General features: G+C 41.1%; 1 protein-coding gene and 2 long non-coding RNA genes across 10 annotated transcripts in view; 2 read left to right on the forward strand and 1 right to left on the reverse strand.

Moving 5' to 3' along the window:
* LOC309379679 overlaps window positions 1-22,988 on the forward strand; it is a 113,992-nt gene extending 91,004 nt beyond the window's left edge. For both annotated transcript variants that reach the window (XR_014172590.1, XR_014172591.1), the window contains one exon: window positions 20,311-22,988. This is a non-coding gene — a long non-coding RNA (uncharacterized lncRNA). The remainder of the gene's footprint in view (window positions 1-20,310) is intronic.
* FOXP2 (forkhead box P2) overlaps window positions 21,475-25,000 on the reverse strand; it is a 352,653-nt gene continuing 349,127 nt past the window's right edge. For 6 of the 7 annotated variants that reach the window (XM_081928970.1, XM_081928969.1, XM_081928968.1 and 3 more), the window contains one exon: window positions 21,475-24,730. In XM_081928970.1, coding sequence (XP_081785096.1) covers window positions 24,586-24,730 — 145 coding nt within the window. In that variant the 3' untranslated portion in view covers window positions 21,475-24,585. The remainder of the gene's footprint in view (window positions 24,731-25,000) is intronic. The other variant, XR_014172562.1, reaches the window with a different exon arrangement.
* Window positions 24,618-25,000, forward strand: part of LOC309379674 — a 3,686-nt gene continuing 3,303 nt past the window's right edge. The window contains exon 1 of the long non-coding RNA XR_014172585.1: window positions 24,618-24,750. This is a non-coding gene — a long non-coding RNA (uncharacterized lncRNA). The remainder of the gene's footprint in view (window positions 24,751-25,000) is intronic.

Below are 25,000 nucleotides of genomic sequence, written 5' to 3' on the forward strand. Positions count from 1 at the left end.
TACTGGCAGCACAGGGTGTAAGATATGTACAAGCAAAATCTTGGCTGCCAGGAGTTTAGATGTTAGAGATACATTACTCCCTCCTCCAAGCCAGTGCCTTATATAAGCACATTATCTTGTGAAAACTATTTGCAACCATCCACAGTCACTCCTAATAATAATAACCAGAGTTGTACTAACCAGTATTGCTTCATGATATCATTGCAGTTCAGTTCCAATTATGCTGCATTCTCAGAATGTTTATCTGAATCATGAGCAATTTGTTGACCATACCGTTCGACTTAAAAATAATAATCTCACTTTTAAAAAATGCCTGAAAAAATATCATAAGTAGGAAAAGTTTTATATATGAAGAAGAACACTAAGGCTACAGCTCTATAATATTTTATCTGGATGTAAGCCCCATTGAACTCAGTGGGACTTACTTCTGAGTAGGCATTCATAGGATTTCACTACTAGTTATTTAAAGTACAGTGGTACCTCAGGTTAAGTACTTAATTCATTCTGGAGGTCCGTACTTAACCTGAGACTGTTCTTAACCTGAAGACCACTTTAGCCTATGGGGCCTCCTGCTGCTGCCGCGCTGCCGGAGCACGATTTCTGTTCTCATCCTGAAGCAAAGTTCTTAACCTGAAGCACTATTTCAGGGTTAGCGGAGTCTGTAACCTGAAGCGTATGTAACCTGAAGTGTATGTAACCCAAGGTACCACTGTAATGCCAAAATCAGATTGTATGGGGAAAAGGGAAAGAAAAAGTTGCAAAATTTTGTGACTAGTTCATAGCAAAGATCAGTGGACAAGCAAAATAAAGGCATTTTTTTTTGTCACTACCAGGACTTATACCTTGGCCTACTTTACATGTGTTTAGGGATAAAATTCACTGTCCATCCAAAGTCAATGCCTGTTTGTTTTCACACTAACTTGAATGGAATTTGACTTTCAGCATATAGTTTCCCAAACTTGGGTCTCCAGCTGTTGGACTACAACTCCCACCATCCCTAGTTAGCAAGACTAGTGATCAGGGATGATGGGAATTGTAGTCCAAAAACAGCTGGAGACCTAAATTAGAGAAACTCTGATCTAGTTATTATAATTAAACATAAGGCATTGTCAATATCTTAAATGGAGGTTAGCAATGGAAGAGGCATTGCAAGGGATAAGAAGTCCATCTTTGTGTCTTATTAGTTGCTATCCCATGCAAAATCTTGTTTAAACAAAACGACAGGAGGTTTGCATGATAAAATGATGGAGGAAAACAAAATCACAGGTGTTGATTTCACATTTAGCATACCTGCACCTGACAATCTTCTTCCTGACTCATTCTATGCCACCTCACAGTTTCAAGCATTGCACCCAGGAAAGCTGCCCACCCCACTCTCAAAACTCAACAGTCTGCACTGATGCTACAGATAGTATGTGAAGTGCCTGATGTTTCTGGAGAAAGTTAAAAGCCGTATGAAATCTGCAAAGTGGAAAAATGTCACCTCCTCCAGAGCAGCTTGTTTCCTAATTTCAGAATGAGCCTGACAAGTTTTGCACTCATTGCGATGTCACACCAGGCTGGAGAATTCAGAAGATATGGGCATGGTTTGGACAAGGCAACATGGTGGCAAGAGAACTTTCACAACAGATTATATTAAACCAAGAAAGAAAGAAAGAAAGAAAGAAAGAAAGAAAGAAAGAAAGAAAGAAAGAAAGAAAGGCATTATCCTTGGAAGAGTAGAAAATTAATTTACTCCGTTTGTATGCAGCCAGCTGTGGCACTCTATTTTACAATGCATTTGATATATTACATCCTGAAATACTAGATACTATGGTGATAGGTGTAAGATAGATAGGTGCATATTACAGTGTAATGGGTCACCATTAACAGAGTCGTTAACATAGAAGGAACACCCTATTAGTACGGGATTCAGTCAGCTACTGCCTGGAGAGGGCTAAACAGTATCATGAAGCTGACGCCCCAAGGTTCATACTAAGCTTTATATGCCAGAGTGCAGAAGATCTGTGAAAGACATCGTCTGCAGATAACTAAAATATCAGAACTGCCAAAATGTGTTTGGCCACAGCAGGGACAGTTAGAACAGTGGCAGAGGCAGAAAGAAGCCTGCATGTCCAAGCGAGTTGTATATAGACAGGTATTATGATGTTGTTACAGAATACCTGGATGAAACTGAATGTTTGTTGGGCACTTTATGTAATAATAATGATTTCTCTAGCAACATCAGCGTACAGCTAGGGTAGTCAGCTGCTGTTGGACTACAACTCCCATCAGTTCCAGCCACCATTGCCAGTAGTCAGGGATGATGGGAGTTGGGAGTCCAACAGTCTGTAGGGCATCACATTCATTACCCCTGATCCAGGCTAACAAAACAGCCAGAGGAAAAAATGAATGAGAAGTAAGGCCAACAAAGAATAATGGGGAGAAAAGCATTTACACAGACTTAAACTTTGATAGATTATTATTGATAAATATAATAATGTTCATGCCACTTTGAAATACAGTGGTACTTCAGGTTACAGACGCTTCAGGTTACAGACTCCGCTAACCCAGAAATAGTACCTTGGGTTAAGAACTTTGCTTCAGGATGAGAACAGAAATCGTGCGGCGGCGGGAGGCCCCATTAGCTAAAGTGGTGCTTCAGGTTAAGAACAGTTTCAGGTTCAGAATGGACTTCCAGAACAAATTAAGTTCTTAACCCGAGGTAACACTGTACTAAATGTCCTCCCAAAGTGACTCACAACCAAAGGTTTTTAAATGAAGAATGCAATAAAATGCCACCATCATAAAAATTCCATCACTAAAATTTCACATAAATTAAGAGATTTGTAAAATCAGAAATTTAACAGAGCAACATTAAGAACAAAACACCTTAGACATTGTTAACAACCAACCTAATACAGTGGTACCTCAGGTTACATATGCTTCAGGTTACATATGCTTCAGGTTACAGACTCCGCTAACCCAGAAATAATACTTTGGGTTAAGAACTTTGCTTCAGGATGAGAACAGAAATCGTGCTTTGGCAGTGCGGCAGCAGCAGGAGGCCCCATAGGCTAAAGTGGTCTTCAGGTTAAGAACAGTCTCAGGTTAAGTACGGACCTCCAGAACGAATTAAGTACTTAACCTGAGGTACCACTATACCACCAGATTCGAATAGTGGTCCAATTTCTTTCCTCCTTCCTATATGGATACATATCAGCCTCCAAGCCTCATGCTATCATTCTGTGCCTTCTGCTCAGAACAGCAATGTAGAGGTGCTGGGTGTGCACAAAGTTTTTATAGCTATTATGGAGTAAGTAAATAAAACAAGATCATGCATGCATCACCACCTGATTTTGATGAACAAGTCAGAATACATAGATACCACAATGTAACAGCATGCTGGCTACATTAACATGTGAACAGCAGGTCCCAAAATTGGGCAAAACCCATTGCATTTTTGCAGATGGTTCTCTTTACGGTGCATCTCTGTGCATGTTTACTTGTAAGCATGCCCCACTGTGTTCAGTCGGAAACATGACGGCAAGATGAAATTATGTTCTTTTATTCCTTTTCAGCATTATTGCGTGTCACCCATTTGGAAATGGCAGCATTTATAGCAAAATATTCAAAAGTTAAAATGCAGCGTTGGTAGCTGTATTTCATGTGTGGACTGGGTTCTGTGTGTATTCTGAATAGCAGGATCCTATGTGTATTTTATTCAGAAGTCTGACTGCATTCATTGAAGCTTACTGAAAGGTACATAGGATTTCAACCAGTCTAGAGTACTAGGAAAGTTATAATTTACTAGGGACGTTATAATTTTAGATGAACCAATCTCTGCAGTTGCCAAATACACTATCAGTGCTGTCAAAGCTTACACCTCCACCCTCTTGCCGTGGTCCATTTACTGTGAAAGTTGAGCAGACAGAGCCTTTGCCTTGCTTTCCTCCAACACTTGATGAAGCATGTGATCCTCACCTGCCCTGAGCTTAATCAAGCTGAGTGGCCACAAACCTCCTCCCAGACCTAACGAGTCTAATGATGTTCACCTGGTCAACTAGCAAAGTGGGATATTTTCTCTTGCCTGCCTTGGTCTCCTGGAGTTCATTTCCTGTTGCTTCTGATGTCTCAGAGGCCGCCGTGCTCGCAGGGACAGGACCACCTCTGGTTTGGGTGGTGTGACTACTTCCCCTGGCTTCTGTGAAGTGTCAGCTACCCCTTTGACGTCCTCTGATGTCCTGTGAGTACTTCCTAACCCCCCAGCCTCCCTTTCCTCTTCCCCTTCTTCAGCTTTTCTTTTTCTTTTTTTTAAAATAATTTTTATTCATTTTTCAAACACACCCTTCTTCAGCTTTTCCCAGTGTGTGCCAATTGTGGCTCCACCCCTGGCCAGGATCCCCTTTCCCTTCCTCAGTGTCCTGCCAGTTACAGTAATGTTTTAAGCATCAAAGGCACAATTTGAAGTACATAAATCCAATGTGAAAAGTTAATGGGAATTAGGATCCTAAGGGCTTAAAGTGGCTTTTCAAAATAGGATTGAGGGATGGCTTCTTTCAGCCTGGTTCTCTAAGTTGTAACAAAAACACATTGATCTGAAGGGGTCGCATGACAAGAACGGAGCGTTCTGTGGATTGGCCTATCGTTCACCTAGATAGGCTGCCGGATTTCTAGGAGTAATGATTCAAATTAGTTGTACAAAATATTTGTGTGTGTGTGAGTGAGAGAGAGAGAAAGAGAGAGAGAGATGGGGCAACATATTTCTAAAACTAATCGTTGCTTCATTTTCGCGGTGAAATTCTATTTCCTGTTAATTTGCAAAGTGTAAAATATGAATTTGTAATTTCTGCAAGCATCATTTTGTCAGTAATGTGAGCAATTAACATTTCACACTGAACTAATAAAATCAGCTTAAATGATGATGATATATGATCCATTTATGTTCAACACTGAATTTACTTTACTAGAAGGAATTATAATGGTAAAAAGACTATATTTAAAGCAGTTATTTTCTTTATAGGATTTATTTTACCATATCGCAAAACTCTTGTGTTCCCAAAATTTTGGAGAGAAGGAGCAACAGCGCTTAAACTTCTGGCTGAGCATACTAATGTTGGCTATGTTATTTATAGACTTTTTCCAGACCAGGATTCAAAGTGCTGTGGGGGGGGGGGACATAACTGAGTGCTAAGAGTGTGTGCTTTGTGTGCAGGGGGATGCTAGGTTCAATCCTTAGCATCTCTTGTTAAAAAAGTAGTGGGGAACCACAGACCTGAAGGCCCCTCTCTCTGGCACTCAGGAATCTCTCCAGTCCACATCCTCAAGCCAGACCACACTCCTTGCTAGCAATTCAGCTGTGTTAATATGCCACTCAGTAACAAACTCCTCTGAGCAGCTTACAATAACAATGGCAAAACATTAAAACAAAACTTTAAATTCACCCTTTCTACTGCACAGGATCAGGCAGACGTTTTCTCTGGGTTCCTCTCACTTTCTTACTCTGTTTGAATTTTTATTTGTTTGTTTTGCTGTGCCTTCATCACAGAGACCCATTACTATGAACTGTCCAAATGCATGGTAGTGTATCACTATCTGGGAAAGTGTGCTGAATGTGATTGGCCGACAGTGCATCTGACCAGAGAGAATACTACTGTGGCAAACCATAGAGCGTTTTTATAGTAGGAAACAGTGCATGGCGGGAATTGCTTTTCTTGTGTGCACCCCACCTGCACAGACAAATCGGAAGATACACCTGAAGAAGGCCCTAAGGTCCCATACTCCTGTGGCTCTTTACCCTGCCTAAGGTTGCTTGGAAGTCACTTTAACTAAGCAATCCCTTCCCATGACATACGTACTGGTTTCAATAATCTGCTTAGCACTCCAGGAACTCTGGCTTGTGCTGTCCCCCCCTCTGCCTGTTCTCAGACACTTTTACAGACTTCTGAGTGGGCTTCTCATGTGGATTCTTTAGAACCTCCCCCTGCTCCATGTAGGTGTATGCCCTTTGGCCAAAAGTCCATCTAGCAAACACTTTCTGCTCTCATTGGCAGCAGCTCTCCAAAGTTTTAAGTCTGTCTCAGCCGTGCTGCTCAAGATAACTCTTTTATTAGAGATTCAGTAATTCCACCTTGGACCTTGTGCACGCAAAGCTCATGGCTCTGATGCCCTCCCCAAAATGCATTTCTCACTAGAGACAAAACCCTGGTCCCCCACCTAACAAGCAGAGGAAGGATCAGCACACCACCAAGGAGCTGCAGACCCCCCCATTTTATCCAGAGAGCTCCCCTGAGAACTGTGCATTAGCCTCCTTGCATCCAAACTGAGAAACTCAACCTTCAGCTAACACATGGGAAAACACATTGCAATTTTCTGTGTACATTTAATGCTTTCTACACCAGGGATGGGGAGCCACTGGCCCTGCAGATGTTACTGGACTGCAACTCCCATCTTCCTCGGTCATTGGCCATGCTGGTTGGGGGTGATGGGAGTTGTAACCCAAAAACATCTGCAGGGCCAATGGTTCCCCATCCCTGCTCTACACATTTAAAAATATAATGTGTGGAAGTGACCAGGCGCGTGTGCTGCATCCCCAGTCTGAGGCTCATTGCACATGCCGGCTTCATTCCTTTTACTGCCTCGGGTTACTTACGTGGAAAAATGTAATTTCTGCGCCCACCTAGTGCCAAAACATCTAACTCTGCGTTTTGGTAGCAATTCCCACCAGGCCACTGTTTTAGCAGTCATGCTTAAATGACAGGTGTAGAGACATTTTGCTGTGAATTCCATCATAAATTGTTGCTTGAACTTTTGGCATCTGGTCTTGTGACTTTATAATCCCTATAGGAAGTGAGAGAAAGGTTCTGTCTGTGACCCCTTTGACCTTGTATAACTTTGTATTTGAGAAACAAAACCTTCCCCATCTGATGCTGTATGAAGATATACCCACCAAGGGCCCCCGCAGACAACTTATATGAAGTTTTTAAACATCACATTATTTTAAAATATGGGTGAAGCAAAGAGAGAGGATATAATACTTCTGACAACCAAAAGGAAGGTGGATTTTTTTTCTATATAAGAACTCAGAATGAATGAACACACACAGACATGCTTCAGAAAGAAATATCAAGAAACTAAAGGGAACAATAAATCAAATGTTCACAATAGACCATCCTACTTGTATTTGCTGTTTCCCTAAGACAACTTCAGCAACTAAACAGGGCCTTGCTCAAACGATAAGCAACCTATCCCATGAGAGACAAAAATACATAGTTTTTATGGTTATCCAAGGGCAAAACTAGGCTTTGTTTCACCCGGGTCAAAGACCCAGTCTGGCACACACATACACACAGCCTGGGAGCCTCAATGGCACCCCTCTGGAGGCTTCACCTGGGGCAAATATCTTGGCTAGTTTCCTCGTATCCATGGCTTTGGATTATCAGCTTTATACATGGACATTCGTTCAGTGGCAGACATTGGGGTCTCAAATTTCAGCGGCGCCCTGTGCAGTGCCAAAATTCGGCGCCCCACCTCTTCCACCCCATTCATAGTTGTGGCATCCCCTGCGGCACCCCTTGGGCTCCGCACCCAGTGTGACTCAATCCGCCTCTGATTCATGGCTGATTTTGGCCTTAAGGGGGGGTTGTTAAGTGTACAGCTGTGCTTGCAGGGTTGTGGGGCATGGATCCTGCCGTCAGTTGACGTCAACACTCCTGTGGTGCAATGGGTCAGTTCGCCTGGCTGCTAACCAGAAGGTTGGTGGTTCGAACCCACCCACAGGAACAGCTGTGGACAGAATTCTTGCATTGCAGGTGATTGGACTAGGGTCTCTTCCAACTCTAGAATTCTATGATTCTACGAACATAGAGAATTTCTGCAACAGAAATGTCTCTTGCCAAACGAATTTGCTTTCAGTGATGCCACAAAGAAATGCTGGGAAGAACACCCTTTAGGAAATAAATTATAGGAAATGTTTAGGAAGAGCCAATCTCTAGATTATGGGGAAATCTTTAGTAATTAGGTGTGGTGTATGCATAAGGCAATCAATATTCTATGATATATAAACAGGCTAAGGAAATTAATACTCTGTATGTACGGAGTAATGAGATAGTATCAAGAGCTTGGCACACTCCTGTTCACCTTATTATAAAGGAAAGATAAAATAAAAATGCGGAAGGTGCAGCTGAGGGCAAGTGAAGTACTGCAGAGACACAGAGATTGTAGTTATTCAAAAAGGTGGGGGAAACAAGATCTCTTCTCTGTGGAATAAAGAGCAGATTAAGAGAGCGCTGGGTTTTGAAGGCAATAGCAAAAACAGCTTTGAAGGCTATGTCTACAAGGCTGTTTGAACTAATGTCAACTACCACAGTGGGGCACAGACCTCAGCCATGGCACAATCAATTTATATGAATATGGGCTTTCTGGTAGATGATAAATACAGCCTAGAGCAAAATGGGGACAACGGAAAACTCATATTTAACCTACTCAAAATATACTGCCCCTTTGAAAGGATCTAGTTGTGCATCATATGCAAAGGCGTTCCTCCCCCAGGAGTGGAACAAAGGGTGGACCAGAAATGGGTGAAATCAGGCCACAGATTTATTGGTTACAGGAAATATGTGGGGTTTTCCAGGCATGGGGCATGGATTGGAGAGCATGGCTACTATCCGATATTCACCTCCTCCCCCTCGTATGCCTGTGGGGCCCCTCCAGGAAGTAGCTAGTGGAGGTCCTACCAGTTCCTTTCCATTAACGGTTTCTTTGGCTTCTAGCCACTGTGTGTTTTAAATATTAAGACTACCAGTCTAACTATTGTACAGATTTGAAAACAACTGAGACACATTGTTGTAGAGGTGGTATCAAGAAACTGCCACCCCAAACCACATTCACGAACAATAAGGCTTGAATTTTGCCTGGCTTTTTGGCATTCCTCCATTTATATCGACCACCCCTGTAACAGTAATTGTTACCTGTAACCCACTTTCCATCTGTAAGTTCGTGGTATCATCAATTTTTTCCAAATATTAAATATTTAGAATATGCTGAAATATTCAATGAAAAAGAAATGACATAGCCATCTTATTGTCAAAGAAAAATATTGGGCAAATTAACTGATAGCATCAGGGTATATTTAAAGTGCTCAGATTACCGGCAAAGGGGGGGGGGAGAGAAAGAATTGGATTAAAAAGAATTAGCATTCCCTCGTGCCATGAGGTTTACAAGTACCAAAAGGGTGTGGACGGAAGTCTGCAAGAAAGGTAGTGTGCCTGGACTGGAGCAAAAGTGATCATATCAAAGTCCATGATGTGCATCTGCAGCAGTAATGCTATACACCATTACCTGAAAGTATGTCCCATTGAACTCAGTGGGGCTTACTTCTGAGCAAGCTTGCACAGAATTGCACTGGGGTGTGTGTGGAGTCTTTCAAGTTGCATTGATAAGATTGAAAAGGAGATTCAGTTGGTTTTGTTGTTGTTTAGTCCAGTGTTTCCCAACCTTGGGCCTCCAGCTGTTTTTGAACTACAATTCCCATCATCCCTGACCACTGGTCTTGCTAGCTAGGGATGATGGGAGTTGTAGTCCAAAAACAGCTGGAGGCCCAAGGTTGGGAAACACTGGTTTAGTCATTTAGTCGTGTCCGACTCTTCATGACCCCATGGACCAGAGCACGCCAGGCACTCCTGTCTTCCACTGCCTCCCGCAGTTTGGTCAAACTCATGCTGGTAGCTTTGAGAACACTGTCCAACCATCTCGTCCTCTGTCGTCCCCTTCTCCTTGTGCCCTCCATCTTTCCCAACATCAGGGTCTTTTCCAGGGAGTCGAGTCTTCTCATGAGGTGGCCAAAGTATTGGCGCCTCAGCTTCAGGATCTGTCCTTCTAGTGAGCACTCAGGGCTGATTTCCTTCAGAATGGATAGGTTTGATCTTCTTGCAGTCCATGGGACTCTCAAAAGTCTCCTCCAGCACCAGAATTCAAAAGATTCAGTTGGTAGTAAACCACAAGAACATAGGAGAAGCCTCGTTATACTGACCCAGACCATTAGTCCATCTAACTCAAAATTGTTTACATTGACTGGCAGCAGCTCTCCAGGGTTTTGGACAAGGATTTCTCCATGCCTGATCTGCAGATGCTGGGAATTGGTTACTGGGACCTTCTGCAGGCAAAGCAGATGCCCTACCACTGAGCAATAAACCTTCCTCAAGTAATTATCTTATTTGTGCCTGGTTTACTAGGGAATAAATGCCATATGCACACTGTAAAATTTATCCTGTAAAATAGAAACACACACACATACACATAAGGTGTGCATCCTATGAAATAGACACACATGATCTACATACATTGGAAAGAACATTTTACCCCCTACAATATTTTATGAAGTACCCTGACAGTAGTGGCCACTGTCCACTCCCCTGCCCCATCTTTCAAACTTAGCACACGCATGGCATTTTAAAAAGGAAACGCTGCTGATCTTAAGGATGATCATGATAGTTCATGTGTGTATAGAGTAGATACTGAGGGCCCAAGGCATTTAGGGCTTGACAGGCCATTATAAAAGGAATTAATAGATCTTAACAAACGGCAGATGGTAAATGGTTAGAAAACAAGAGCAATATATCCCAGGGAATAGCAAAACTTCCACTGAATACCTCTTGGTCCCAGGCTGACAGCTTTCAGCTCACTTTGTCAGTAGGCATTCACTTGTTAAAAAAAGAATAATAGTAATCAATTTATGTTTTTCTAAGCGAAAAGAGGGAGTTTGCATTTACCAGCTTTTCTGCAACTTTCCAATTCTCTGCTGACAAATGGTTTCATAGACCAAACCCATCTTTGCTATTAAGCACTAAAAGGAGCCTCCGAGAGTCTCAAAGCTGTTAAGTTACGGGAAAGACTAATTCCTGCATTAGTCGGTCGCAGGTGATGATTGGACAGATAGTCTAGGAGCACTTTGGTGAAGACAAATGAAACTCTGATGGCTATGTGATCAGACATCATACTCTTTCTGCTTGGTTAGTTAACATGCTATTTCCAGTGCATAAATCCTACATGGTACTCTTGAACATGCACTAAGAATATATACCACTTACACTGCCGTATCTTCACTCCTCTTATGGCCCAGATTGTTGACTGTAAACAGCATGGCCCTCACCATAAGTGAAAGATTAGCAAAATATTAAGTACAAAATGCATGTGGGTAGGAAAAATTGCTATACGGGAGAAAAACCATGGCACTAGTTTTTGATCCATTCACCAATTCCCAAACTGTGGAGCAGCCCTTGTCCCAGAATATTAGGGCACAATTAGTGGTGTGGCTGATCCTCCTTAGGCCTAAATTTCAAGTCAAAACAAGAACCTAGACCTGAACCATGTGCATGAGTACTCAAGAAAACAGTGGCTCTGAGATACAGTGGTACCTCGGTTTACGAACTTAATCCGTACTGGAAGTCCATTCTTAAACCAAAACCATTCTTAAACCGAGGCGCAAACGTCTGGTTCAATGGCTCATTCTTGAACGACAAGTCCAATGATATCACAATGGCCATGGCAAAGTTTCTTTCAGTAGTCATATGAATCAACATACCCATGATTAAACAAATAACACTTCGGTCTCCCTTCCCTGGGGGGGTTGTCTATATAAATCTGTATTTTATTCTGAATTCATGTTATGGGTCGTTGGACCGCAGTAAAGATTATTATATTAAACCGAGGCACGCTTTCCCTAATGAGGCCTCCCGCTGCTGGTGCCCTTCCACCATTCGGGTTCCCTTCTTAGACCGAGGCAAAGTTCTCAAACCAAGGCACTATTTCCAGTTTTGCAGAGTTTGTAAACCAAATCATTCTTAAACCGCACTGTTCTTAAACTGAGGTACCACTGTACACAGAATGCATTCCTTTTACCAATGAATGACCCCAAGCAGCTGGGATCAGGAGGCAGGTGCTACCGAGGAGGCATTCCAGGCCTCTGATTTTAGAAATTAAACACTAGAAAGCGCAGGTGTTGTCAGAGATCACAGCTGATACAATTCAAAATTGGATTGTATTCAAACAAGGGCTAAGTAACCTGTTCGATTAGGAAAAAAAGGATTCGCATTTGTGCAACAGAAATTTTATCCCATATACCCCCTAAATTTGTTGTGGGGGCTCTTCCAACCTTCCAGGGCAGATTTAGGGAGGGTGTGGGGGAACTTGCAAGGGGTTTGCAGGGGGAGTTCTGCTATGCAAGTGTAAATCCTTTCTCTAATGGAAAGAGTGCATTGGATACAGTAGAACTCTTCTCTACTGTAGTCAATGAAATGTTGGAGATGTATTAGCTATGCATCAGACTAGTGCTAAAGAATATTAACTGGAAAATACAGTTCCACTGGCATGGGTGGGACTCAGGGCTGGTTCACACACAGCCTCGTTATCTATGCTTTGCACCATGGTGTGCTGTAGGAAGAAACCTTGGACTTCAGCATATACAGTACCGGGCATGCTTTTTGTGTGAGCTGGGCCTTACATGTGTATTGCTTTATTTATTTCTTAGCAGTATTCATAGGTCAGCCAATGACACAGGTCTCAGGGCAGCTCAGAACAAGAAATAAAGCAATTTAAAACTCAATAGCAATATAACAAATAACAAAAGCATAGTGTGGCATAAAAGCAGAGGCCACAGGGATTCAAAGCAGTTTAAAGCTAAAAACAGATTACAAAACTTGGGAACATGAAAAGGTCTTAGTCTGGCTCTGAAATGGTACCAAGTGAGCATCTATGGGGAGTGCATCCCATAGCCAAAATGCCACCACCAAAAAAATCCCCTCCCATAGCTATCTGTCAAACCTCACTCAGTGAGGGCACCTACAGAAGGGCCTCTGAAGAAGACCTCAAAGTCCAGGCACATTTGTTTATGAGTAAGCCTTGCTCACACAATTGTGAGTACGGCCCAAAGCACAATCACATGGGCTTTGGTCTAAATGCAAGATGTTCAATGTTTCTTGCACTGGTCACAGTTGAGGATGCTGAGCGCACATATTACCCCATACAAGACTGAAGAGGCACCTCAGCGACATTGTAACAAATCCCTTGTGTACACCTCTTGGAACATGCAGTGCTACTGTTTTGTGAGGCAAAATGTGTTGGGTTGATCCTGAATCCCTTTGCATTTTTGCTAGAGCAGGAGTGAAGAACGTGTGGCTCTCCAAATTTTTGTTATCCCAGACCATTCGCCATGCTAGTTGGGGCTGATGGGAGCTGAACCCTAACAACATCTGGAGGGGGACACTGTTCCCACCCCTGCTCTAAATGATGCAGCCAGTCCCTCTTGTTGCATTGAGCTAAAGCTCAGATGTATTGAATACCTCCTTCAAAGAAACTTCAATCTCTTTTCTTCCAACCGGTGTGTCATCAATTCCTTGCTCCAGAGTCAGTATTTTCTTCCTCAAAATTTCATTTTCTCTGACATGTCCTTAGGAAGAGAGAAATAGCCATCACAAAATAGATGTGACTTTTTCAGCTTCCTTATAAATGAAATTTCTTCCACTTGATGAACTCGGCCTCAGCCCATTTAATTAACTAGGTCTTAATGTCCACATTTGTCTCAAGGTGCCACTTACTATTTCTTCCTCTTCTGCCCTCCCTTTACCTTAGAGACCTGATGCCTCCACACCACTTCACACACACACTGGACAATAGGCAGCTCATCTCTAGATACATTATTATATTTTCATTCCCTCTCTTTGCCAAGTTCAGAGGTGAGTGTGGAACTTTATGTAGCCCAAATGGTGCCACCCATTTATGAAAGACAGGGCAGCAGGCTTGGGGGAACCCCTATGATTGTAGAACTACAGAAGGTATTTGGGGAAGGATGGAGGGAACCACCAAAACAGTCCACTGAGGACCAGAAATGGGAAAGAAATTCAATTCCACTTGCATGTGAACCTTGAAATTTGCACTTATCAGGATTTTGCAATTTTGTTATCCAATCAAAAAACATGCCCGGTGTGTGTATATTAGGCTAAAACGTGCATAAAAATATATTTTAGTGAAAATTACATATAACAATGCATTATATTTGGGGGAAGTTGTAATAATGTTAATGCACTTCTTTGTATGCAATTTTGCCTAAGAGAAATGCTCCCTAAAATTCTGGTGAATATTCCTAAGTGTTTGTGGTCTTTTTAGAAATGTAAATTAATGCAGAAATGGGACAAACTGAAGACTGGAAAAATGAGAAACAGAGGAAGTGAAATTTATTGATTAGTCCATCCTAATGTATTTGGAATATTAACAGACTGGGATGTATATGTATATGCAAGAAAAGGGTGTTAGGGGGGATGCAATGGGGTATCCTGGAGACAGACATGGAGCAGGAGTGCTCCTCACCAGCATTTTGCTGCAGGCCCCACTTATTAAATCTATTGCTTCCTTCTTTTTGATTCATTTAATAAGCATCCTACCCATTTTGAGGGCCCAGGAAAGTCTTGTCTGTAAACAGCTTCATCCAGCTTAATTACACCCAGGTATTGGGCTACAGTGTTGACTCATGTGTTGATATAATACTTTGGTAATCCCTAAAAATCATATTATCAGAAAAAAAATTGCTTGTCTTGTAATATATAAAAAGTGAGATTAATCAAATTTCAGAAACACTAGAACAGGTCCTCGGGAGGATACATCTGCAGCACAAACAGTACACTGACTTGCAGTTGAATACTCTCGGTACAAACAGTTGCATTAATGTGGAATTACTGTGGAATTAAAATTAACGCAGACAGGATATGAAATCTCACAGCATCTGTATTTCAGTCAAGATGTTAAAGGCAGTAAGATTTGCAAATGCATCATAGTAGAACTATATATTATGGGTGTAGCAATATATGATGGGAGTGATAAAATGGTTTCACAGAGATAGCTGCAGAACAGATAAAAAAATAAGAAGAGCCCTACTGGATCAGGCCCTTGGCCCATCTAATCTAGCATCCTGCACTCACAGTGGCCCACAGCCTGTAGGAGATCTGCAGGCAAGACTGAAGCACAAGAGAACTCTCCCCTCCTGCCATTTTCAGAAACTGGCATTCAGAAGCATAATTGGAGACACAACACAGCCACTGATAGCCTTGTACTCTGAATTTTCCTAATCCTTTTTAAAAGCTATCCAAGCTGGTGGCCATCACTGTTTTTTTTTCTGTCCTAAATCTTCCTGCAGATACAAAGAAAAACATGCATGAGACTCTTAATTGGGGTCGTGGGTTTGAGCCCTATGTTGGGCAAAGAGTTTCCTGCATTGCGTCCTCCCACTCTAGTTGTTCTGGAAGTGGCACTTGAAATTTGAGACACTTGGGGCTGATACTTTCCATATTCTTCTAATTCCTTCTACTTATTAAAGTCTTTAGTTTATGCTTTTCCTTCATGAACGACATCTAGTTGACTCCCTAGAATTTCAAAGTCACTTTGATACGTATACCAGTTTGGTATAATGGTTTAGCAATTACATATCGGTTATTGACAAACGGGTCATTATCTCAGATGTGCCAGGAGTTGCCATCTGGAGGCAAGTTTTGATACTGGAAGTTTAATTCTTGATACTTCAAGTAGTCATGTGAGATGGCTTTCATCTTGTTGTTGATTCAGTTGTACTTCTTGGAGTAAAACATATTTATGTATTTTCTAAAGTGTGGTAATAAATATCTGAACAGGCACTGGCAGAATTCCAGCACATTTGCTTTTAGGGCAGGGACGTGTGTTCAATCTACCACCATAACACTTGGCATCTCTGTTTACCATTCTTCATAGACAAGGGCTGCAAATTTCTGGGTCCTGCATTCCCCCTTCCTTGGTAGTGAAAGGTATATGAAAGACCCAGTTCACACTTACTGGCAATACAGCGAAAATACAACCTTCATTTTTGGTTTAGAAAGCAATTTTTGATACAGTGTCCTTCATCTAATCCAGCCCTGGGTAGCAACATGGTGCCCTTCAAATGTTGTTGGATTATAATTCCAGTCAGCCCAAACCATTAAGCATGCTGACCTGGGTCCAACAACATTTAGAGACCACCATGTTGGCTATGTGAGCTAATCTGATTTCACTAGATTTGAATCATCTCTCTCTGTAAATCTATTCATCATCCAGCATATCTATTCACCTCCCCCTCTTGAAATTCTATGCTGGCCTTGTGTGCAAGAGATTTTTCTAGGAAGAACCTGCAGTTGGGGTTACCTGTGGAGGTGCCGTCAACTGGCCATGCACCTGAGGAAATGCAGACTTCAGTGCCCAGCATCAGCCAACAGCTGACCAATCATTCACACATTGTTGGCATTTGAAACTTTAAGGTGTAACTGGCAAATGTGTGTGGTGCGGTGCTTGCTGCTGATTCTCTGAACTTTTGCTTCGGGCTGATCCTGCATCTTGGTATAAGCTACTTACATCTACTGTGGCCTAACACCAGTTCTGCAACAATCAAGTTGGTAGAAGTTTGATAGCCAGCCTGAATAGCTTCCTAGCTCTTGACTGCTTTCCAGTTGTAGTCTGTAAACCTTGCGCTAAAACATGCACTCAGTTACTGAGTTGAGAATGAACTATACAGGGAGAGGAATGTTTGTTGACTTGAACATTTTGAGAGGCATATATAAGGGTTTGGGGTGGGGCTGTGCAGAAAAAAGGAATATATGTTAGTCATGTATTGTGGTGTATTTTCCCTATCTCTAGTATCACCAGAACATTGGCATTTCTCTCTGTAACAATTTTTCATATAGGCAAGCCATTAAACCTTTCTTTTGTAGCTCATCCCTTCCACCTTCCCTTTATTCTGAATTAAATTATGAGGTTTCCAAATAGTTGACAATTGCTCTAACAATATGGTTTAATTTGCCACGTGACACAAAACATGCCCATTCTGGATGCATTATTTTCAAGTAATTCTGTGCTTGCCCTGTTGCGCCTTGGACCAGCAGTTTCCTGCAATGAGCATGTGGAATGTGAGCACAATATGTCTGTAACCAGCTACTGCTTTGCAACAGCAGCCTGTATATACTCTGCAGGTCAAAGTTTAGACACTTATCTGTAGTGTGATACCCACTGGCAGTGTTTACAAGCAGAGGTTTCTTATTTTTGGCAGCAGATACTCTTCAAGAAATTAAAATAAGCCATAGACTAAGGGCTGGTTCACACTGTGTACTTTGTTTCAGTGCATTCCTTCCCTCCCTAGGACATCTTTTTCAAAAGAATGAGCCAGGCTCTTTTCCAATACAAGTTCTGCTTCCCAGGGACAAGTGCTGTGCTTGTGGCAGCTTAAAAACAGAAGTGTCCCTATCATCCAGGAGCTGCTGCTCAGAAACAGAGGCTGCATCTGCAGAGATCTCAGTTCATCATTTACATGTTCCATCTGTATCAATGCAGTGACAGGGGTACATAAAAGAGGAGTGTGGAGACAAAATTGACAGTGTGAGCTGACTCTTCAAGACACTCTATTTAGTCAACTTGTGCACAGTGCTGTTGCAGATATTATAAACAGATGTGATGTGCAAAGATAATCGGCAGGGAGAGCATTTAAACAGAAAGTAGTCTTACAAACAAATGTTTGTGAAGCACTAATTACTGTCTAATGAATGGCTACTTCATCTACAGCACTTGATTTGTTTGCACAAAGTTTTCAGGGAGGTTATATAGCACCAGCTATTTGTTGAGCATTTATTCAGATTTGCTTGTCTGTAAGTTATGTGATGTCAGGTCAAGCAGTTGCAATCCCACACCTTCTAGCGTCTTTCCCCATTATTCCTCTTACTGGACAAGAAGTGTGGATGTGACACATCAGTACCAAGCCTGCTTCAATTATGCAATCTAAAATTGTTGTTATTTGCTTAAATCCCATTTGGAAAACAACAACAGCTCAGAAACACATTTTCTCAAGGTTGTTGCTTCAGTACCTCCAAACAAGAAGTTTTCCTTCTGTATTTATTTCCTGCTCACTACGTTAGATCACTCATCTAGGTCATTAATTGCTTGTGCCAAGTTCTGAAACCCACCAGATTCCAGCTAACCACACTGCTTCAATTTCATCTGATTAATCCCATTAAAATCAGTGGGACTAATTCACTTTAAATGCAAGCACTTCAGCTGAACAGGGCTATGGGCAGGGCTGTCCATCGTTTTATGCAAAGATTATTATTGAATCTTTTTGACAAGGAAATTGATTTCTATTTCAGACTGAGAATTGAAAATGACTCTCAAGGATTTAGTAGTTGCTTGTGGAGGATTTGTATCTATATCCATAACTATTACGGGGAGACAATAGACCATAGGCAAATGTGTTTTTATTAAAGTTGGGAGATTGCAGTCCAATAGCGCTTTCTTGGGATGGATGCAATAAAAATACTGGACACTAACCTGATGAATACCCTATTTTCCTACCTCACTTCCTTGAGGTCCCAAGTGCCTTCAGAGCTCCAGCACGTCTCTTATGTTCATAGCCACTTGGTGAGCCACAATCCTTGCAGGCTTAATCTTGGTGTGTTTATACTCCTAGCACTTAACCTGCCACTGGGATATGCTGCCTGAGACTTTACAAACCTCCAACCTTTCTTACCACCTTTCCTCCCTCCTTGGTACTGTTTGCCACCCTCTTTTATTCAGTTGTAGGCCTTTTCTCTTATTCCTTCAGTATCTTCCTACCATCTCTGGTTACCTTCACCTGGTTTTACCTGTTCACTACCTGTATCTCTGCTTGTTCACCCTCCTCCTGTTTCACATACAAACACTCACTCTCTTTTCTGGATGGCAGGGACCCACACCTGAGGTCCCTGCCATCATGTCCTGCATTTATCTTCTCTCAGGCTGAGCAGCACTGTGTCCTCAGCATGCTGTCCCCACAAAATTATTTCTGGTCCAGCAGGTTCACTTTCCGGTCAGACTGCCAGCACCTCAGTGCACCAGAGGGGAAGCCTCCCTGTTCTCTTTGTACAGTGATGATAACACTTCTAAACGTAATAAATTAATCACAGCTCTGTGCACTTATGGTAGAAACCACTCACTAGTTCGTGCCCCACATCTTAATTTCAAGGGTTTAAAAGCATTTTGATGTGGGACAGAGATTGAAATGCATTCAAGGCCTCCATCTTCACCCACACCAATGACAATCCCAAGAATCCCACTGCCATTGCACCTAAAGCAGCATCAGCCATAGGGGACAGGGAGACTTGGTGTTCTGGCTTCAGCGTGTGGTTGCATGCTGTGCCATTATTGTGGGGGGGGGAAGGTACATGTGGGCTATTTAAGTCTGCCCCACCTGCTCTGCCGCCCCTTCATTCTGCAAGCTTCCCACCCACCTGCATTGGCAGGTTACTTTTTGAGACTAGGAATTTTTGGCTGCTTTACTGATGGGGCTTGCTGGCAGGATCCCACCCCCACCCCCATCACTGATTTGATGGCGAATGTAGTTAGCAGGGGTAGCCTCTAAATAGGTTGAATGCCACACTGGCAGGGAGGTGAAGGGAGCTATCAGGTGGTTAGAGTTTGTTGATAACTCTTAGGGGTGAAGGGGGGTAGTCCCGATACTTGCCCTCAGGGCTGTGGGATTTGCTTGCATCTGGGACCAACCTGTAACAGCTGCCTGGAGTTGTGGGGCTGGAAAAGAAAAGCCTCCCTACTCACCTGAAAGTGTGTGGATTAAGGGAAGAGCTTGTGGATATGCTACACCTCAAGCTTGGCAGGTTTGGCTCACCCATTGCTTTTTTAGTTGGATCCTGCCCCTTGCTCTCCCCCACTGTGGATCTGTTGGTGCTACCATAAATAAACGTGGACCAGTTCACCAAGCCTTTGTGGCTTGCCTCCTTATTCCCCTGTCATCATGATCACTACTTGTATTTAGAGTTTAGCTGGCTAGGGCAGCATACCCTATAGATATCTCTATACCATAAAACAAAAACAAAGTCAACTTAGGAACAACACACAACTTGGTCCAAGAAAGAAATCATTGTCATGGTCACACAACATATATGTGGGAGATTAAGCATAGGTGGTGGCCATGATCCAGAAATCCTGCTCTGGTGCAGCTATTTTGCTTCTCACAAGCAGCTCCTCTGTGTACTTCGTGCAAGAGAAAATCTGTTCCACATGTGGAAACAAGCATATTGTGCAGACAAAAAGTACCTTTTCCCACTCCATTTGCAGTCTTCTGCATTGCAGCCAATGTTTATATCTTTGGGTCATTGCAGACTTTACTCAAGAGTCAAGCCTTGGTTTGCTACTGCATTTATCAGGGAACTGGAGCCAATCATGGCTTCCTGACAAAGTATATCTGTATAACTTGAGATTTTGCAAGCCCATGTTTCTTACCTCCAGACTTTCAATTTTTAGTTATACTGAAAATGTGGATACCTGAAAACATTGTATGAGAAAGGACCCACTGGCTTTGTGACTACTGCTCTCAGAATAAAAAGCGTACAAGAAGCTGAATGGTGAGTATTTCCCCACATTGCATCCTTTTAATAGGCAAGGCAGAGCATGTTATGTGTACATCAGGGCAAGGAGTAAATATGAGCCTAAAAAGCCCCATGTAGTATTAATAAAGCAGATAGGTTTTCTGCTAACTTGTCTGTTAGTCTTGCTTTCAGAGCCCTTGGGGTACCTACAAACACCTCTGTAACAAATCTGTCAAATATTACATAACTCCTAAATAAACACATAGGAACTGATGAGCTCGCAGGGTGGAAGAATGAACTTCCAAGGAGAAAAAAAAATAAAACCTTGTGGGTTATAAATGGGTCAAAAAGAATTAGACATTTTATTTATACACCAGAAACTTAAGCAAGTGAATGAAATGGTTTCATTTACATTTTTTACATCCAGCAGCAGTGAAAACACTGTTTACATTAATACTATAGTAAAATTTACATCTTGTTTTGTTTGTTAAATATGCCTGATTTTTATGGACAAAACCCATTCCGATTTGAACACTTGAAGTAACAAGGGTGAAAGTGTGCTTTATAAGCAGTAATAACACTAGCTTTCCAAAAATGTACACTAGTATTGGAATGTGTAGTCTAAATCCTGAAGTAAATTCTCCAAAATGTGAATGCCCAATTTGAGGAATCTGAGTAAAACAGACTATGGGAGCTTGCGACTGATTCTGACCGGGGACATTAAAGTCCACCCTGGTTTATCTTTTAAAGTATAGCTCAGTTGCTCTGTTCCTAGCTGGCTATGCTTCGATTCCCTAATCACAAAGAAATGCATTCTTATGAAGTTAAGCAGCTGTAGACACAGAATGCTGATGATCATTTCCCCATCTCTGAGTTATCCAAAGAAAACCCAGTTAGTGGTAATTCTACCTAATGCTTGTAACATTCACATGAAATTTTAATTGATTTTCAAACAGTACAACTGTGCCATGAATTCAACCACACAGAATATAAGCCTTAAGCCCACTAGGTTTAAGCAATTGTGTCTTTGTAGACTAAAACTATGTAAAATAAAATCTGATAACTCCCTGGTGTTAGAGGTAGACAGTTTTCTTTCAAATCCTAGGTTTGGTCCTTTATTTTATTCAGCAGTGAGAGCCATGAATACAGAACGAACAACAGCTGTTACAATTCTCAACCATGACTTCTAACGTCAGAGAATTCAAGGTATGAACACAGTACACAGTAATGAAAAGTATCAAAAATTAGTTTACCTCAAAAAAGATAAATAAAACAGGTATATTCCACCAATACATAAACAAATGTTTGTGCTACAGTTAAAATTTGCTGTATACAAAAGATCATAGTCCCCATTATCAGCTTATGATAGAAGCAAGAATACATGAGCCATTTAAATTGTCAGACATTATGCTTTATAAGGTATGCACAGAAGTTCAAGCAATAAATACATACATTAGTTCAAAGCCTTACAATAGCTACGCAAAGCAGATGCAGAAAAAGCAGGTTTGCTATTACTAGCAAGCAATGATATCAGAGTAAAAATTCATGAAATGCATTAAAGCAACATTTTTCTTAGAAAAAGTCTGGTCATTTATGGGTCCACCAACATTTTTACATAATATGCACAATTATCAAAATACAGACCAAGCATCTCAGAAAACTCCAAAAAACCTAAAGTCTATTTTTCAAAGCAATTGCAGTTTTGGAGGTTTTTCTGGTATAATGTGCAAGCAGCTATTTTTTTCATTAAATTGTATTTATATAAAACCCATGCAAAACTCTACAGGTATATGCATTCTGTGGCTGAGACTTCCTTTCAAAAAGGTTTGTAACTGAGGTATGCATACTTTAGCATTGTAGTCTTAGGCCACCACCTTGATGGTCCAATTATCACATTTACTTCCAGTCCATCAAAGTCTTTTGAACATACACTTGAAAGAAACATTAGTTCCTTTCAGGTCATCCCCACATTAGGGATCCTAGGCGACTGGAAAAACAACAACCCCATCATTCACATGGTAAATCTTTCTTTTGATGTAATTACTATAAACCTTCTGTTATCATGACCCAAAGACAAACATAATGAAAAGTAGCAGTTACTGTGACTTTCTCTCACAATTCATGCAATCTGCCATAATTGTTCTAATTTCTTTTTGTTTGTTTTTTTGTTTTTTTTTGCAGAGGTAGAAGCTTTCAGAAAGCCTTTTGGGTAAGTGGGAAAACCCTTTCGAAAGCCATTTTGTCCTTTTATTTGGCGTGATAGATGACTGCGTTTCTCTTTAAGTCTATTTGCTGATTTCAGCAAAGAACACAATGAGCTTAGTTTGCAAGACCCAGGCCCATCACATGGAACTGGTACCTATGCTAAGCTCCAGCAGTCACCTTCTGTGGAAAAAACTGTTTGTAAAGCAATAACCATAATCAGGTTATGAGGTCCCTTGGTTGGGGGGGAAAGTATTATCAAGACTTGGCACAGCACATGAAAAGCAACACGTAAAGTTTCTAGGATTCAAGCAAACATCAGACTATGCTATTTTTAACTACACCATTAATGTATTGTTGTATTTTTGGGTTTGGAGTTGTCTAAAGAGAAAGCAGAGAGAGAGAGAGAGAGAGAGAAAGAGAAAGAAAGAGCATTCCAACAATTTGGCCTGTGCAAGTCTTCCAAAGGGAGTGTATTGTTAGTGTTAGTATCCCGTATAAACAGAGGCAGAATCATATGTAACTTTGGTTTGACTGAAAATAAATACCATGGACTACAATTGCTATAATCTTTGCTTTCAGTGTAAAAACTCACCTAGATTACTTTAAATCAATATGAAATTAATTTTTGGCTTTACTAGACCTTTTTATGTTTGGTTCCTACTTTTTTGTCATTATAACTTAAGACTATAAAAAATAGCACACAACGAAGATTAAGACCATACAAGACTTATTCTAACAACATGTATTCACCACAGGGGAGGGGGGAAACCGGTCTGAATGGGGAGGGAACATAATTAAAAAAACATATTTTACATAACAATATGCAATCTGCATTTGCATCAAGTACATAATTGTTTTGGTCAGTGATCCATATTTGTTGCTTTCTATCGTAACTTCTGCCCGCACTTTGTTCCCACCTTTGTCTTAAAAATGAAAGCAAATCTTCACTGCACTTAAGATTGACTTTTGGCCTCAGAAGATTACACTATGACAAAATTGACTTTCCCCCCCATATTTGTTTCTTGGTATAGGGCTAAAATGAAAAGATCCCAGAGGTCGTCAGAAAACAGCAGGTAGTTCATGGAAAGGTTCCTTTGTACTAATTAAAGTTACAGAAGGCTGACCAAAGCATGTGGCTGCTTCTGTCATTGAGCTATTGGCCATTGTTAGAGTAGGCTTTGGTTTGCAGCTGTAGCCTTTGACTGTGTTTGCAGGTAGACAAAGCTTTATCACAAGGAGGTAAAGAGTACAGTTGTAAGATAATATGCAGATATGCAAATGTTTCTATGGTGCTTGCACAGACAATGTTAGCTTAGGATTGCACTTTACATCTTAACACTAACAGCACAGACTGGAAGCTTAAAAAGGTTTTTAGATGGTTGCAACAGTCTAATTACTGTGGTTTGTTTATAACTAACTTATGTCATTTACAGTTGGTGGCACCAACATAAAAAACTAATGTTCTGTTGTTCAAAATTCAGCTAGATACAAGCAGTGACACTAATTTCTGATACTACTCCTGTGCAAATTAAAAACAATAGCAACAAGTTGAACTTGACCAGCAATTGTTTCTAACATTATTACAACTACTGTATGCTGGAATTTTCACATTGATGAAACTAACACTATTTTTGGCAGTATATGAGGCCCATTTGCTTTCTACAGAACATGTATCCTCATATTCAGTCATTTCATGAACTCTTGATAGCCACATTTTTTTAAATGGGCAAGCCATTATATATAAACAGTTTATTTCCCCCCTTCCCCGAAAATCAGTTTATCTTTTTTTTAAAAAAAAAGAAAGAAAAGAAAGAAAAAACAAGCTATTTGCCTGTTTGTAACCGGATTCCCAAAGGGCTGGTTTAATGAGTTCCTTTAGGATTGTTTCTCCTTTATCCATGCTTAATAAATAGTCACAGTAAAAATTTGTCAAATATTCATGGTTGTGGAGTGGTTATGAAGGTCAGTGATATGTCCCTTCATTTTGAGGTTTCAAAGTCTCTGTTCATTCCAGATCTTCAGATAAAGGCTCTTCTTCAATTTCTCTATCATCTTCCAATTCTGGACTGTGATTCGCTGTTGTCACCAATGACATTGGACAGTCTTCATCCTCAGCAATCACTGGCTCTTCCTTGACATGGATTGAGTGTCTGAAAAAAGAATGGGAAAGGTCAGGATTTTAATTAATTACTTAAATTAATTTGGTCCGCTATCCTATGGACTCATTTTCATTCATTCTCTGTTCTGAAAAATTACGGCACCAACAAGCAAAATACACTCTAAATATATGATATGCAAAAATACCAAGGTTCGAAGAAAGGAACTCTCAACTAATTTCCATCTCAAATATGCCCACTCCTGCATTAAATGCTAGCCCAGACCTGGTTTTGAACAGGAAGCGAGTCATACAGCTGTGGAGC

The sequence above is a fragment of the Podarcis melisellensis genome (assembly GCF_964234715.1).
Source record: "Podarcis melisellensis genome assembly, chromosome: 10".
Classification (NCBI taxonomy): Eukaryota; Metazoa; Chordata; class Lepidosauria; order Squamata; family Lacertidae; genus Podarcis; species Podarcis melisellensis.